Consider the following 17,322-nt stretch of genomic DNA (forward strand, 5'->3'; position numbering starts at 1 on the left):
ATGAACACTACACTGAAATACTATTGTTCCCCTATCAAACGGGCAAAAATTTAAAAATATGTCATACTCTGTGGTTAGGCTCTGGGGAAACATACTCTCATAGTATATGCTTGTAGGAATGCCAATATTTAACATAATTACAATATCTGTTTACGTTTTGACCCAGCAATTCCACTTCTAGGAATACACCCTGAAGACACATTCCAACAATGTAAAAATATACAGACATAAAGTTAGTCACTGCAGCATTGCTTGTAACTGCAAAATTCTGAAAATAATCTCTATGTCCATACATAGAAGAATGACTTGAATAAATTATGAAATTTATAAATTATGGTGCACTCCCTCAATGGAGTACTAATACTATACAGCTGCAAAAAAGAACACGGAAGACCTCTGTGAATTTATTTATTGTGAATTTCCAGAATATACTGTCAAGTGAAAAACCGAAAGTACCAATGAATATCTAAGACTACTATACTTTTGTGTAACAAACAGGAAGAAAAAAGAAAATACAGATGTATCTGCTCATCTGTACAAAATAAAGAAAGGATGGATAAACCACAGACAAATAAATAAATAAAAACAACAGGGATGGGGAAAAAAAATCTCTAAAACAGCAACGTGCCTGTTAACAGCTGCTTCTTTGTTTCATATAGTTCTATGGGAGCTGTGAACGCAAGCCCTTTGGCTTTCAGAGCCAGGTGATTTGGGGACCTGTCCTTGGGTGGCAGGCTTAAAAGGTGGGGTGCTAGACATATGGGCCAAACTCTTCTCTCCTCAGAGAGAAGGTGGAAATTGGGGGCTTCCTCCTGACTGTATAGAGCAATGCTAGGGTGGGGTTTATGGCAAGAGTGTGTTACAGCCTTTCCTACCTATTTTTGATGTGGGTATTTTCTTAGTCGTTTGATGTGTAGAGGTCACTTGACTAGTTTCTGGATTTCTCTCAGAGGGAATTGCTCCATGTGTAGCTGTATCTTCCATGGGTCCAAGCGAGGAAGAAAATTCAGCAGCCTTCTATGTCACTACGTTGGTGACCCCCCTCTCTGCCTGTTCTTTAACTGCTATCTTCAAGGTGTTATACTTTGCTAACCCTTCTTACTCTACAGCTTCACCTTAAGTGATCTCATATACTCCCACAGTTTAAGAGAACTCGTGTTGACAATGCCAACAAGAAATCTCAGTGTTACCACTTCTTAATCATATTGTGTTGAAATATCAAGTATGTTTTATTACATATGTTCTGCCCATTATTTACAGAACTCTGCAGCTGTAATTATGTTTCTGGACCTATTCTCAGTTATTTTCAGGCATAAACAAGACCATAACAAGTAAAAAAATTATAAATGGACAGAATATCCTCCCAGGTTCCTTACAACCCTAAAATTCAAAGACTTTATCAGATGACCATGATTAACTTGAGATATAAACTAAAATGTGATTTAGTTACACTTAAATAATGGAAAGCTATATTTCCAATTATTTTAAACACAAGATTAATTATTGTCTCCCATGTAAATACATATACCTTCACAGTTTTAAAATATAAGTATCTTACTAGGTAACCACATATTAAATATTAAAAAATTTAAATTACCCTCTTGTCCATTTCATAAGATGAAGCTTCTGTACTTGGCAAAAGATGGGTAATAGTGGCTATTAGAATCTGTAGGAAATAAAGAAAATAGCTCAAAATATGTCAAACTAATGGTGCATCCTAAAACTTAAACAATAATGCTAAAGTGATACAAAATCTACTGCTGAAAGTTTATCCAAAATATATTAACATTGTTATTTCAAAGTAATTTTTAATAGGTCAGCTTTTCAAGTACACTTAACTATCAATCATTTACAATCCTAATGTACAGAACCAAAGTTATATATGCTCTGTTAACTATAAATGGATTTCTTACAAATTCAAGTCATGAATCAATATGTATAAACATACAAATAATATATGTTCTGATAGAAAAATGAGAAGACATAGATAAGCAAAAAGATTTATAAAAACCACCTGTAATTTATCACTCAAGACATCTACTTTGCTCAACCAATTAGGTATAGAAGGGATGTATCTCAACATAATAAACACCATATATGACAAGCCCAAAGCTAACACCATACTCAAAAGGTAAAAAGTTAATATCCTTTCCTCTAAAGTCAGGAACAAGATAAGGATGCTCACAACTGCCATTTCTATTCAACACAGTACTGGATGTCCTACCACAGCAATTAGGCAAGAAAAAGAAATAAAAGGCATCCAAGTCTGAAAGGAAGAAGTAAAATTATTTCTGTTTGTACATGACATGATCTTATATATAGAAAATCCTAAAATTCCACCAAAAAAAACCCTGTTAGAACTCATAAATGAATTCACTAAAGCTGCAGGATGCAAAATCAACATACAAAAATCAGCTGCATTTCTATACGCCAACAATAAACTATCACAAAGAGAAATTAAGAAAGCTATCCCATTTACAACAGCATCAAAATCAATAATATACTTAGGAATAAATTTAACCAAGGAGGTGGAAGACTTATACGCTGAAAACTAGAAAACACTAGTGAATGTAGCTGAAGACACAATTAAATAGAAAGATATTCCATGTCATAGATGGGGAAGAATTAATATCGTTCAATTGTTCACACTACCACAGTGGTCTACAGATTCAATGCAACTGAATGCAAAATTCCAGTGGTGTTTTTCTCAGAAATAGAAAAAAACTATCTTAAAATTTGAATGGAACCACAAAAAAACCCAAAGAGCCAAAGCAATCTTGAGAAAGAAGAACAAAGCTGGAGGCGTCACACTTCCTGATTTCAAGCTTTATTATAAAGCTACAGTAATCAAAATATGGTACTGACAGTAAGGTACTGACATAAAAACAGGCATACAGACCTGTGCATTAGAATAAAGCCTAGACATAAACCCCCACATACAGTCAACTAATCTTTGACAAGGGTCCAAGAACACACACACGGCGTTAAGAAAACTGGATATCCATGTGCAAAAGAATGAAACTGGACCCCAATTTTTTTTTTTTTGGTCTGCACCGGGTCTTAGCTGCGGCACGAGGGATCTTTTTTTAGTTGCAGCATGTGGAGTTCCCTAGTTCCCTGACCAGGGATCGAACCCGGGGCCCCTGCATTGGGAGCAGGGAGTTTTAGCCACTGGACCACCAGGGAAGTCCCCTGGACCCCAATTTTATACCACTCACAACAATTAACTTGAAATGGATCAAAGGCTTAATATAAAGACCTGAAACCATAAAACTCCTAGAAGAAAACATAGGAAAAGGCTCCTTAACATGGGTCTTGGTAATGATTTTTTGGAAATCATACCTAAAGTAGAAGCAAAAACAAAAAAATAAACAAGTGGCACTACATAAACTAAAAGCTTCTGCACAGCAAATGAAACCATCAATAAAGTGAAAAGACAACTTACAGAATGGAAAAAAAATATTTGCAAACCATATATCTGATAAGGCGTTAATATCCAAAATATACAAGGAACTTATACCCCCAATAGCAAAACTAACTAAATTTATAAATGGGCAAAGGATCTGAATAGACATTTTTCCAAAGACATACAAGTGGCCAACAGGAACATGAAAAGGTATTCAACATCGGTAGTATCAGGAAAATGCAAAACAAAACCACAATGAAATATCACCTCACCTTTGTTAGGATGGCTATTTGTAAAAAAACAAGAGAGAACAGATGTTGGTGAGGATGTGGAAAAAAGGGAACCCTTATACACTATTGGTGGGAATGTAAACTGATACAGCCATTACGCAAAACAGTATGAAGGTTCCTCAAAAAATTAAAAATAGAACTACCATATGATACCACTCCTGGGTATATATCAGAAGGAAATGAAATCAGTGTCTCAAAGAGATACCTGCACACCCATGCTCACTGCAGTATTACTCACAATAGCCAAGATATGGAACAGCCCTCATGTCTTTCGACAGATGAACGGATAAAGAAATTGTGGTATACATATATACACAATGGAATATTATTCAAGCCATAGGAAAGAAGAAAATCCTGCCATTTATGACAACATGAAAGAAACTGGAGTGCATTACACTAAGTGAAATAAGCCAGACAAAGACAAATATTGTATGGTATCACTTATACGTGGAAAAGTAAAAAAAGCTGATTTTATAGAAACAGAATAGTGGTTGCCAGGGTCTGGGGTCTAGTGAACTGAGATGTAGGTCAAAGGGTACAAATTTGCAGTTATAAAAATAAGTTCTGAGGATTTAATGTATAGTACAGTAACTACAGTTAATTGTACAGTACTGAATATCTTAAAGTTGCTAAGAGTAGACCTTAAGCATTCTCACCATAAAAAAATGTTAACAATGTGAGGTAATGGATATGTTAATTATCTTGATCTTGGTAACCCTTCTACAATATCAAATCATTATGTTATATACTTTAATATAATACAATTATATTTATCAATTATTCCCCAATAAACTTGGGGGGAAAATAAAGAAATTTACTCTCATCTTCCCAGATATTTTGGTATATATACTTGTAAATATACGCCTTTTTTTTAAAGAAAGATTTTATAATGTGGCTTTTTAAATTAACATATATTATACACTGAACAGAATATGAATAAAATTGATACAGAGAATATGAAATAAAAGACCTTATTAAAAGAAAGCAAAACATTCTTATAGTGTTATCATTTACCCTGGAAATTTCTTGATCTCATTCAATTTTTTTTTTTTTAAGAATATGTTGGGGGTAGGAGTTTATTAATTAATTAATTTACTTTTGCTGTGTTGGGTCTTCGTTTCTGCGTGAGGGCTTTCTCTAGTTGTGGCAAGCGGGGGCCCCTCTTCATCGCGGTGCGCGGGTCTCTCACTATTGCGGCCTCTCTTGTTGCGGAGCACAGGCTCCAGACGTGCAGGCTCAGTAGTTGTGACTCATGGGCCTAGTTGCTCCGCGGCATGTGGGATCCTCCCGGACCAGGGCTCGAACCCGTGTCCCCTGCACTGGCAGGCAGATTCTCAACCACTGCGCCACCAGGGAAGCCCTCATTCAATTTTTTAATGTGCATGTTAAAAACGTATAGAGGTGGGCTTCCCTGGTGGTGCAGTGGTTGGGAGTCCGCCTGCCGATGCAGGGGACACGGGTTCGTGCACCAGTCCAGGAGGATCCCACATGCCGCGGAGCGGCTGGGCCCGTGGGCCATGGCTGCTAAGCCTGCGCGTCTGGAGCCTGTGCTCCGCAACGGGAGAGGCCACAACAGTGAGAGGCCCGCGTAACGCAAAAAAAAAAAAAAAAAAAAAAAAAAAAAATGTATAGAGGCAAATTTACTGTATTTTTATTGTATGCTATTAAATTTTTATAAATGATTGCTTCATGTAGAAAAATTCCTCTAAACATAATTTATACCATAAAAGGCTTTACACACTAATAGAATCTAGTATATTAGATTAATACTTAATACTGGTAATAGAACTGGGCTTCTATTCCTAACTATGTAAGTAGGTAACCATTAGTGAAATGCTCTACTATTTTAGAATTTCATTTCTTCATTCAATTAGAGGTAAAGTATAACCATTTATCTGTAGGCACTGGCCACTATAATGTACAGTGAAGCAATCTGCAAAAACTCTACACACCTAAGAATTACTTAGATAAGTATTAATAATATATAAACTACGAAGAAAATAAGGGAAAGGATTTGGAGGCCTTCAAATGAACAAAAAAAATATGCTTACTTAAAGAACACCTTAACTTTCAACAGAATAATCAATCTTAAAGGGTAAAATTTTCGAGTTTTAAAATTTCAAATGTTTTAATACTAATAGACATATATATGAACATTCACATTTACATCCAGTTATCATGTCCTGCATGATAACAATGGTAGCTGCTGCCAACATTTATTAAAACTTATGTCCCATCACTTTTATGGCAAAAAGTGCTCAGCGTGTTACATATATTTTCTCATTTAGTCTTCAGAGCAACTCTGTGAGGTAGGTATTTTTATCCCAAATGTAAAGATAAAGAAAGCCAGAATTTAGAGGACTGAGTAATTTGTTGACAGTTACAAAGTTAGTAAATGGCAGAGTCAGGGGTTAGTTAAACCAGGTCTAACCTTCAAACCCAACCTCTTAACCATAATACTATATATTCAACTCAACAGATTATTTACCTAAGAGATTCTACATGCAAGTCATCCTAGGCATAGAAAATAATGAAGAAAAAAAATGCCATTGTCTTAAAGAAGCAGCTCAGAATTTTTAAAAAAAAATATTTATTATTTGGTTGCATCAGGTCTTAGTTGTGGCACGCAAGCTCCTTAGTTGCGGCTCACAGGCTCCTTAGTTGTGGCATGTGTGCTCTTTGGTTGTAGCAGGCGGGCTACTTAGTTGCAGCCCACAGGCTCCTTAGTTGTGGCATGTGAACTCTTAGTTGCAGCACGCCATGTGGGATCTCCTTCCCTGACCAGGGATCAAACCCGGGCCCCCTGCATTGGGAACATGGAATCTTATCCATTGCGCCACCAGGGAAGTCCCAAGAAGCTTAGAATTTTTACACAAGTATATTTAGTGCTAAAATAGGGCCTGGCGACGTGGTTGAGTGGGAAAAGTCTGGACTTGAAATTTTACAGACTTGGGTTTGAACCCTGTTTCTACCCTGTTACCTTATGACTTTATACAGTTGCTATCTCCTCAGTTCTCTCATCTTAAATAAAGGGAGGAGAGGAGGCAGGGATAACAGTCCACCTCAAATGACTTTTTATGAATTAAATGAGGTAACATATGAAAAGGTGACTAGTATAGTGACTGATACATGGTAGTAGGTGCTTAATAAATATTAATTACTATCTTTCCTAAAAATGTTATAAGAATATGAAGATAAGAAAGATAAATTCTGGTTGGAGAGAACAAGTAAGGATTCTTATTTTTTGAGGAGATGGTATTTAAACCAATCACTGAAAGATGGGGGGTGGGGTAGAGAAAAGTAAAACATTTTAGGTAAGAAGAGAGTGAGGGGTATGTTTAGGGGATAATAGCTGACTCAGGTGTCCAGACTACAGGGTATTTCATAAAAGGAATCAGTACATGATTCTGAAAAGATGGGCTGGGTCCTCATCTGGAGGCCTCAAATTAATTCCCAGCTAAAGAGTTTGGGTCTTATTTTATAGACAAAGGAAAACCACTCAGAGATTTTGTTTGTTTGTTTGTTCTTCAGGAAAGTGACATAAGAGTCATGTCAATGTGAATGATGACTTGGAGGGGATGACCTCAGAAGCCAGGAAACCAGTTTAGAAGGTTATTATAGTATCTCAAGAAAGAAATAATTAAGGGCTGAAAAATGTCAGGTATTGTAGAAAGCACAGAACACATAAAAAAAAATAAAAATAAAAATAAACCACTTCATAAATGACTGGCTGAAGAGGAAAGGAAAGGAATGAATCAAAATAATCTCCTGATTTTGGTAACTGGAGGGATGGTATGTTTTCTAACCTAAGACAGGGAATGAAGCCTAATATACATTAAAAGACAATGGCAATGATAAATTTGCACGTAGCATTTAAAACCAACCACATAATCTCTTAACATAATATAGAAAGGGACTGTCATGAACTTTGATATGTCAAAAAAGTACCTTGGGGCTTCCCTGGTGGCGCAGTGGTTGAGAGTCCGCCTGCTGATGCAGGGAACACGGGTTCGTGCCCCGGTCCGGGAAGATCCCACATGCCGCGGAGCGGCTGGGCCCGTGAGCCACGGCTGCTGAGCCTGTGCGTCTGGAGCCTGTGCTCCACAACAGTGAGAGGCTCACGTACCGCAAAAAAAAAGAAAAAAAAAAAAAAGTACCCTGAGTGGCCATTATTTAGCTATGCAAAATTTAAAGAAAACTATTAAATAATTTTAATCTCAAGGTATCCAAATCTAAGGATCTTTAACAAGTCATAATAAGAAATAAATGAGAAATTACTTACTTGAATAATTTTCAAGGGAGAATCAGGCTGGTAAATCTGAAGTCTAGGTACATAATGAACCAGCATGTGAAGCATGTTACAAGCTACATGGGCTACTGTTTTATTTGTAAACTGTAATAATAATAAGAAAAAAACAAAAAAGCACTGTTATAAAAAATTTCTTCCTGATATTATTCATCTCTGCATTAGCTGCTAAAAAATTTTAAATTGTATACATGTTTTTTTTTGTCATTCTATATTTGTGTTTATTAAAATATTATTAGGAAGATAAATATACACCTGCAAAATAAGCAAATCATAACACATTCCAAAGATATAATTAACTTTATTTTTTCTTTGTAATGTTTGACTGTCCTCATTAAAGTTTTATTCCATTTTCTCTTACCTGGATTTCTGGAATGGCCTCTAAACTGCTAATCTTGTTATCCCATCTTTCCCCATTGCAATCTACTTACTATACTCAATACTTCCATATTATCTTCTGAAGAACTGTTATGATGCTGACGTTCTCTATGCTTAAAAATCTTAGATGACTCCCCAATGGTATAAAGTCAAACTTTTTATGCTTATCTTTCTATAACCAAATCTCACCCACTCTTCAAGCCCTGACCACATACTTCCTCTTTCCAGTCTTCTGTGATACCTAAGTCAAAGTGACCTCTGCTTTCTCTGAACTCAATCAGCAGTTTATATGCACCACTCATTTGGTTCTCTCAGCTTTTTATATTTTATTACTTATTTTAATCTTTTTCAGCCATCATATTATTAATCTCTTCAATCTAGTATTTATATTTCTTTTTCATTCTGGTATTCCTTACTCTGCCTAGCAAAGCACCTCAAACATAGTATATACTCAGAAATATCTGTCAAATAAGTAATATTTGTACTTTGTGTGTTTAGAGTTCTATACAGATATTATAATACAAGTCTTAGGACAAAAAATAATATCACTCATCTTTTTACAAATAAAAAATATCCATTTATTCATTCAGACTCTCCAAATAATCGGGTTATTATTTCTGAGCAAATCTTATTCTGGTCACAAAGAGGGCATTTAACTTGAATGATAAAGCCAAAACCTGAATAGCTCAAGAATGCAGGAAGTAATAAAGATCGAAGGGTAGGTTACAAAAATACTGATTAAGAAATGATAAACAGCCTTACAAATGTTAAATGACTGGTTTCCTTTTTAGGAGTCATCCATATTTATCTTAGGGACAAAGCCAAATATATAAAAAGTTGAGATAAAACAGGTCATCACCAAGATATCCTAAAATCAAGAGTAGAACTATTCTTAAGGAAAAAGTCAGAATCAAAGAAATAATGTAATAATGAATTAATTATTCTGTAAGGGCACAATATATAATTAACATTTAGAGAAAAATAATCATACATTCTATACTATCTTAATATTGTCCACTAAATATTTATTTACTTACCTTTAAGGAAACACAAATTACATTCAGAGCTTCCTTAATTTGAGGATGATGAGACTCATGGACTAGTTCTTCACAAATCCAAATACCTAAACTGCAAAGTGCTACACACCTGCAGAAAAGGCAACCAATAATGATACAAATAAAAGTGGATGAGCATTTAAGTGAAATGACACCACCACCACAACCAAAACACCCACAACCAACCAACCCAGAGTGAACATGCACTGTTTAGGTGAATTAATCAATTTGTTACTCTGTTAATTAATCAATTTATTGCTGTTAATTAATCAATTTGTTACTTAGGAAGATAAAGTGGAGGAAAGCACATCCCCCAAACTCTAAGCCTTATTTTTTTCAATTTAATTTAATTTTTATTTTATATTGGAGTATAGTTGATTTACAATATTGTGTGTTTCAGGGTATATAACAAAGTGATTCAGTTATACATATACATACATCCATTCTTTTTCAGATTCTTTTCCCATATAGGTTATTCCAGAATATTGAGTAGAGTTCCCTGTTCTAAGCCTTATTTTCAACTATAATTTATTACCAAGATCATAGGTGGGGATAACACACAGGATCTTTCTAACAAACCCATATTGATAAATTGATATTGTCATAAAGCTTCCCAGACAAATATGCAACCTGCTTTCAAAAAGGAAAGAGTGGGGACTTCCCTGGTGGCACAGTGGTTAAGAATCCACCTGCCAATGCAGGGGGAGCAGGTTCGAGCCCTGGTCCGGGAAGATCCCAAACGCCGTGGAGCAACTAAGCCCGTGTGCCACAACTACTGAACCCACGTGCCACAACTACTGATGCCCGAGCGCCTAGAGCCCATGCTCTGCAACAAGAGAAGCCACTGCAGTAAGAAGCCCATGCACTGCAACCAACAGTAGCCCCTGTTCACCACAACTAGAAAAAGCCTGCAGGCAGCAATGAAGACCGGATGCAGACCAAAATAAATAAATAAATAATTTTTTTTTTTTTTTTAAAAAAAGAAAGTGTAATTTTATTGACTGATAGCAGCAGTCAGTAAGATATTATTTTCATATTTTTTACATTTAACATAGCTAGCTACAAATTCTTTTTAAAACAAATTGGGACCACAAATAAAATTTATACACTTTATAAAGGAATTCCAACAGAAACAGAACTTGGAGATTTTTTGTTCTGTTTCCTCATGTCTTGTGAAACTTCAGTTCCCTACTTCAACTGAGTTTCAGCTTGAAGAAAGTAATCTGATGATCAGAATCAGTAAAAATTCTATTAGTGTGTTCAAGTATAAGCTTCTCATGAAGCATATAATGTTTCTAAGTATTAAAAGAAAGTCAACTCCTTCTAGTTTCCTGATATATCTTGCATGTCCTGATACTGATATTCTTAAATTAAATTCAGTAGAATGCTAAATTTCAGAACAATTCAATGCAGAAATATTTTTCTTCCTGAACATAATGGATCAGAAGTCCCTTCTTTCAGTCCATCAGTGTTAATGCTACTAATTTACTATCAAAACTATAGAAAGTCTTCTATGTGAGGTCTACAGCTTCCTTTCTTCCCTACTGTTGTCCACCCATCAATCTTATGTAACATTTATAGATCTAAATAACCAAGTGACAGCTTTAGCAGTGGAAGGAGCTGTAATCCTAAAATAACAATAAACTCTGAAGTGAAGCAAAGTTCTCCATAGATGCAGCTAACTAAAGACACAGTAAAAGGCACAGACTGGGAGTACAAATGCTTAAGTTTTTGTTTTTTGTTTTTTGCTTTTTAAAGGTTAACATCAGTTTTTGTGTGTGCATGTGTGTGTACAGCTTCCTACATTCTTCAAGATGTCAAAATAATCTAGATTATTCCCAGTATGGCTCAACTTTCTGCTACTAGTCAGATTCTGGGGTATAAGCTTCTAAGGCCTTACATTCCTGAAAAGTATAGGCAAACAAGTTTAGAAAATGTTTAACGTTCGACTTCTGGGATTTTCCTATACTGTCAACGAGCTATCATGTTAATGATTCCCAAGTGTACATCTGGTCAATTATGTTTTAGGCTTTGATATTCTTTCACCTGAGAGGCAATGAAGTTTTTTTTTTTTTTTTAAAAAAAAAAAGGCAGGGCTTCCCTGGTGGCACAGTGGTTGAGAGTCCGCCTGCCGATGCAGGGGACACGGGTTCGTGCCCCGGTCTGGGAGGATCCCACATGCCGCGGAGCGGCTGGGCCCGTGAGCCATGGCCGCTGAGCCTGCACGTCCGGAGCCTGTGCTCCGCAACGGGAGAGGCCACAACAGTGAGAGGCCCGCGTACCGCAAAAGAAAAAAAAAAGGCAGAAGATGTAGAATCAGAAGCTATAGGTTCAATTCTGGTTCTGCCACTTATTACTTATGCATCTAATAAGGCTCTGAAGACAAACTGCCAGGGTTTTAATCATGGCTCTACATTTTCTGGGTGACAGGGCATATTACTGAAATTCTCTGAGAGTTGTTGTAAACATTAAGTGAGGTAATAAAGTGTTTAGAACAGTGGCTGGCACGTAGAAAAGGCTTAATGAATGTTAGTTTTCTAAGCCATCAGTTCCTTGCTAGCAAAATTGGAAGAATAATGATGATTCCAATAATTTCTTAGAATTGTGATAAGGATTAAATGAAACAATATTATAGGAATATGCTCGTAAACTTAAAAGGTTGTCATTATTAACATAGAAAATGCTAGGGAAAGAATATCGAAAATCATCAAATTTGGGGCTAAAGCTAAAAGAAATGAAAATGTGGGATAATGGAAAAGACAATGTCATTTTCTGGAGTAGCTGAGCACTATTAAAATAGAATTAATGTTGAAAAAGAATTCACTCAAAAAGACTTGTTTTTAGTTACCTTGGCTATTAAGTAAGAAAAATACACAACTGAATTAAAAAGCTGGAGCTATGTCTCATTTAAGAAAATTGCTCATTACTTTTAGTTGCTGGAAAAAGAAGAGGTTTAACTTAGAATTAGAATCCAAACGGTCAAAGTCATGATCTGTACCTTTATGAACCTTGAGTCAAATAATGTGTAGATTATTGAAAAAGACACAGCTTTGTGGAGGTTCAAGAAATATAAAATAATGATATATGATATTTGGGGGAAAAGAAGGAGCATGGTATGCTATTGGCAACCTGCTTTTTTTTTTTTAATTGAAGTATAGTTGATTTACAATGTGTTAGTTTCAGGTGTACAGCAAAATGATTCAGTTATAGATATATATTCTTTTTCAGATTCTTTTCCATTATAGGTTAGGCAACATGCTGATTTAAATCAACCTTTTTGAGAAAGGTTTAGTAACACAGACAAAATGCCACAGTTTTCACTTCTTAATGAGACATTTAAAAACAAAAACATTCTAAAATCTTATTATTTACATTCTATTTTTTAAAAATATCCTGATCAAATATTTATAAATATTAATATATACTATTTTCTTAGATATATTACTTTAATAAAATTGAAATTAAAATTGAAAATAAAATTGAATTAAAATATAAAAATATTTTAATTCAATTTAACAAACATTCATTGGGTAACTAGTACCATATTTCAAGGTACTACATAAGAGACGGTGACAAATATAATCTGAAGGGAAAGCAAAATCTACTTAAATAAAATTAAAAGAAATCATTTTGGACACAGAAGGTGAAGATACTGAAGAAGGTGACTAGGATTTTATTTTTTTTACTGAAGGGAAGGTTCATACTTAAATAATGAAAAAATATATTTAATCATCCAAATAATTTAAATTTGTGATTCAGAATAGCTTTTGTGTATCTGAAACAATCTGGACTGCTAAATAATTCCATTAACTTCTAAAATAAAACTACAAACACAGAATAGCTATGTCAAGTCTTAAGAATATCTGACTTACCGTGCAGGACCAGAGGGCTCATCTCTTGCCGAGCTTAATACAGTTTTGATTATAAGTTCCTAAAATGAAGGAGAAATATTAGCAATGACTAAGATTTTTCATTCATTTATTTAACAAATATTTATTAAACAGCCACCACGGACCCAGGCACTGTGTCAGGCGCTAGGGATACAATAGCAAAATAAAACAGACATTTTTCGTTCTCATGTACATACTTTTAGTATATTCCAATGTTATGCATAAAATTAGCTAAATAAATAAAACAATGGTATGGTCTGAATGTTTGTGCCTTCCCCCCAAATTCGTACATTGCAATCCTAACCCCTGAAGATGATGGTATTAGGAGGTACTTAGGCCATGAGAGTGGGGCCTTTATGAATGGGATTAATGCTCTTATAAATAAGAGACTCCCACAGAGTTCCCTAAGCACCTTCTACTCTGTGAGGACACAGCAAGAAGGCACTGGCTATGAACCAGAAAGAGGGTCTTCACCAGAATGTGATTATGCTAGAGCCTTGATTTTGGACTTAGCTTCCAGAACTGTGAGAAATTTCTGTCACTTATAAGCTACCCAGTCTGTAGTATTTTGTTATAGCAGACAAATGATTTTTGAAATTTATCACCAAATGTATATGTTCAAAAACTTTTTTCCTGATTAGAAGAGTAATAAAATGCTCACTATAAAGATAATTAAAGCAGATTTAAGAGCTCAAAGGTATGAACAAAACTTTTCACAACTTTGAGAATTATCATTTAAAAGAAAGCTTCCTCTTCTTATGTGTCAGTTTTGGGATAAGTGCTAGTTAATAGTTAATATGGTTTTTAAAAATCATTCAATTATTCACTCATCAAGGATTTATCAGCTATCTAGATTGTAAGCTCCTCAGAGGAGTAACCTTCTACTTATCTTTGTGAATTTAGCACCTAACCCAATGGCTAGCAATGAATAGGTACTTGGAAGCTACCTATTGTTTAAGCCCAAGAGCTTTCTATGTAATAGTGTTATTTTGGTTTTTTCTTTTAATCACTTCAGCCATTACTGCCTATACAATGGCCAGCAAAGGACAAGGCCACTCTGATCATACAAATCACATATAGTAGGCTAGGCTAAGCCCAAACAAACTCAAAACGGCCTAAGCAAACTGAAACTCTTACCTATCTTTGACCTTCAGGATCTTCTGAAAATAGAAGAAACCAAAGCCATTACATCCCTGAATACTAAAGGTCAATTTGTATAGTTTTAATTAAATATCATTATAAATTTGCATCGGCCCCTACAATTTTATGTTTAAGTGAAGTTCACTTGTTTAACAAATGTTTTGGGAGAATATTCTACATGCCAAGCAACGTGTTAAGCTCTGAGGATATAGCAATAACTAAGACCTTGTGGTACTTATTTGTCTGAAGTATAAATCAGACACTGAAAAATAATTACAAGTGTAATTATTACAAATGTTGCACAGAGAAATACAGGTGGTATGGAAAGTATATGCAAAACTACTGACAAAAATTTGATTTAAAACATTTCTTTCAGAGAAAGCACAAGTTTAAAAAAAAATCATCAGCATGATTTCTGAGGAGATAGAATGCCCCTCTCTCGTCCCTTCTTTATTCTCTTTTCCCTTCTAATTCTAGGGCCAATTCAGGTCAAACAGAGACCATCTGGCAATTACTATAACAAGCACAACTTCTTAGGACTGTTAAACCTGTGGGAATTTATAATACATGGGCATTCAGTTAGAGACAGGTCTTGACTTAGTGACGGAATTATTCACTACCAGGCACATTGCTGGGTCCAGAGCACTAAGTGCCTTTATCCTAACTACGAAACCTGACCTCACCACTCCCCTCTACCTTGGTCTAAGAATTACTGAGCCCAGAGGACTAAGGATTCTGATCATGTCACACCTTCCCCTTCAAACAGAGGCTGACCTCTAAAGAGGCACAAAACAACTTTTCACCAATTTTTTTTACTTGAAATTTTTAAAAAGGCTTGTAAACAACAATTAGGGTATGTCTACTCCTAATTAGACACTATCTTTTTTTTTTTTTTTAAAGATTTACCACCTGGGTAAGCAATTGTATAGACAGTTCAATTTTGCACCATCTCTTACTCAAGCCTGTTAATGCTTCAGGTACATGGGATCTCCACCCCAATTCCACAGTTTCCTATAGCAGACTAGAATATTCCATTGCATTGTTTGATTCATCACCTTGGAAAACTGGGAGAAGGAGACAAATATGCAGGTCGAGTGCCATCTTAATCTTAGAAGCCTTACATTAGCAGCATAGTATATGGCTCATGGGATTTCAATAAATGTTCAGTGAGTGAATGAATGAATCCTAAGATAATGACATGTGAGTGGGTTCAATAATGAGAAAATGTTTCCAAAGTAATAGTTATAAAAAAAGGTTATGCTCCTAATGGACATTCCAGCCTTTGTGTCTGAGGGGTACAGCTGGCTAAAGTTCTTTAACAATTGTGTGGATTTCAAGAGGAAAATGAAGAACACAAATTTTACTGAATATACTGTTATGATTATAAAGTCATTTAAATGCTAAAAATTAGCACCTAATTTCTTACCTTAACATCTGTAAATTGAGACACAGCAATATCAGGAATATTGGGATGGAGAGCAGGCAGTTCACAATATAAGTTGGGAAAGCAAACCAAAGATCCAAGAAGAACTTGTGCTTCCACTCTTGGTGCCTATGTATCAGATTTTAAAAATCTTTAATTATCAGAAAAATTACTTTATTACCTAACCAGATTACACAGGGAAGTCAGAGTACAAGCAAAATTGAAAAAGGAAAGGGGAACACAAAAAGATTAGGTTTTCATCTATACTTTCCACTAAAACTACTGTTATTCTCAATAAATGCAATGAACAAATAGTAGAGCTTTCTTTAAGAGCAGCTAATAAGCAGAAATGTGGGTACAGCTACTGAGTATGTATACAGGAATACAGTTTTAGCTAACAGCATAAAATTACTCTGATTTTGAGGAAAAATATAAATACTTTCATTCCAAAGGCAACTCACACATCGTAACGTATTGTTCTAATGAGCAGAAGACTCATGATCTCTAGATTATATCCGTTACTATCTAAGGATGAATAAAGTAACTAAGGATGAAAATGGTCAATATATCTTCAAGACACAGGCATTAGTCTAGATGTGTTTTATGATATTATGCACATGATAAAAACACTACCTATACTACTTACTAAAAACAAAATTAGAAATTATGCTTGGACTGCAGATGAAGGTAACTTTTCATCTTTTTTCCTTAGCTGTATTAAGCCATTTATGAAGTATCAGCACTAAACATTTCTTTTTCTTCTGCCTTCTTGCATGCCCACCTAACATCAACATCCACCTACTGATAAATTGCTTTGTTTACTAAAATACCTACAAATTGATTTATATGTTTAATAACACCTAACAAAAATGCTAAAACCAATCTATTAGAAATATAAAACTTCTTCTATTTACATGAAACAAGAACCTATCTCCAAAGGATTTCCTTGTTAATAAATGTTATAACAGAGGTGATATTATGATTTTCAACAAAACAACTCATTTCCATATTAAAAAAATAATCTAGATTTACAGATACAAGGCCAGCAGTATAATGGGGCAGGGTAAGCTCACATCCACCATCCCGATTTAAAATCAATTTTACTATAAAAATGAAACTGAAAAACACCCCCAATATTTAATGATAGAGATTAGCTAAGGGTTTTTCTTTAAAGTTGGATAAAAAAACTGGGAATATTCATTTAAGTATGTGGGGCATAATGGGAGGAAGAACTGGAATGGTACTGTAATTAAGAAAGGCAAAACCTAATCAAATTACTTTGAAATCTGCCTGGGGGCGGGGGGATTAACAAAAGGAAGATGATACGTGTGGGATCTAAAATGAAACTCCAAAGAGCAAGATTTAGACTGTGTATCTCCAACACCGTCCAGAGGAAAAGACTGCCCATAACCTTACAGTGGAGATGTGTCAGGT

The 17,322-nt window shown here is 35.1% G+C and overlaps 1 protein-coding gene across 7 annotated transcripts in view; it reads right to left on the reverse strand.

Moving 5' to 3' along the window:
- Nucleotides 1-17,322, reverse strand: part of RALGAPA1 (Ral GTPase activating protein catalytic subunit alpha 1) — a 222,333-nt gene that overhangs the window by 79,243 nt on the left and 125,768 nt on the right. For all 7 annotated transcript variants that reach the window (XM_033428377.2, XM_049705925.1, XM_012533079.3 and 4 more), the window contains 5 exons: nt 15,892-16,017; nt 13,308-13,366; nt 9,418-9,526; nt 7,979-8,089; nt 1,598-1,666 (listed from right to left, as the gene is read on the reverse strand). In XM_033428377.2, the coding sequence (XP_033284268.1) occupies nt 1,598-1,666; nt 7,979-8,089; nt 9,418-9,526; nt 13,308-13,366; nt 15,892-16,017 (474 nt within the window). The remainder of the gene's footprint in view (nt 1-1,597; nt 1,667-7,978; nt 8,090-9,417; nt 9,527-13,307; nt 13,367-15,891; nt 16,018-17,322) is intronic.

Source organism: Orcinus orca, chromosome 2 (genome assembly GCF_937001465.1).
Source record: "Orcinus orca chromosome 2, mOrcOrc1.1, whole genome shotgun sequence".
NCBI lineage: Eukaryota > Metazoa > Chordata > Mammalia > Artiodactyla > Delphinidae > Orcinus > Orcinus orca.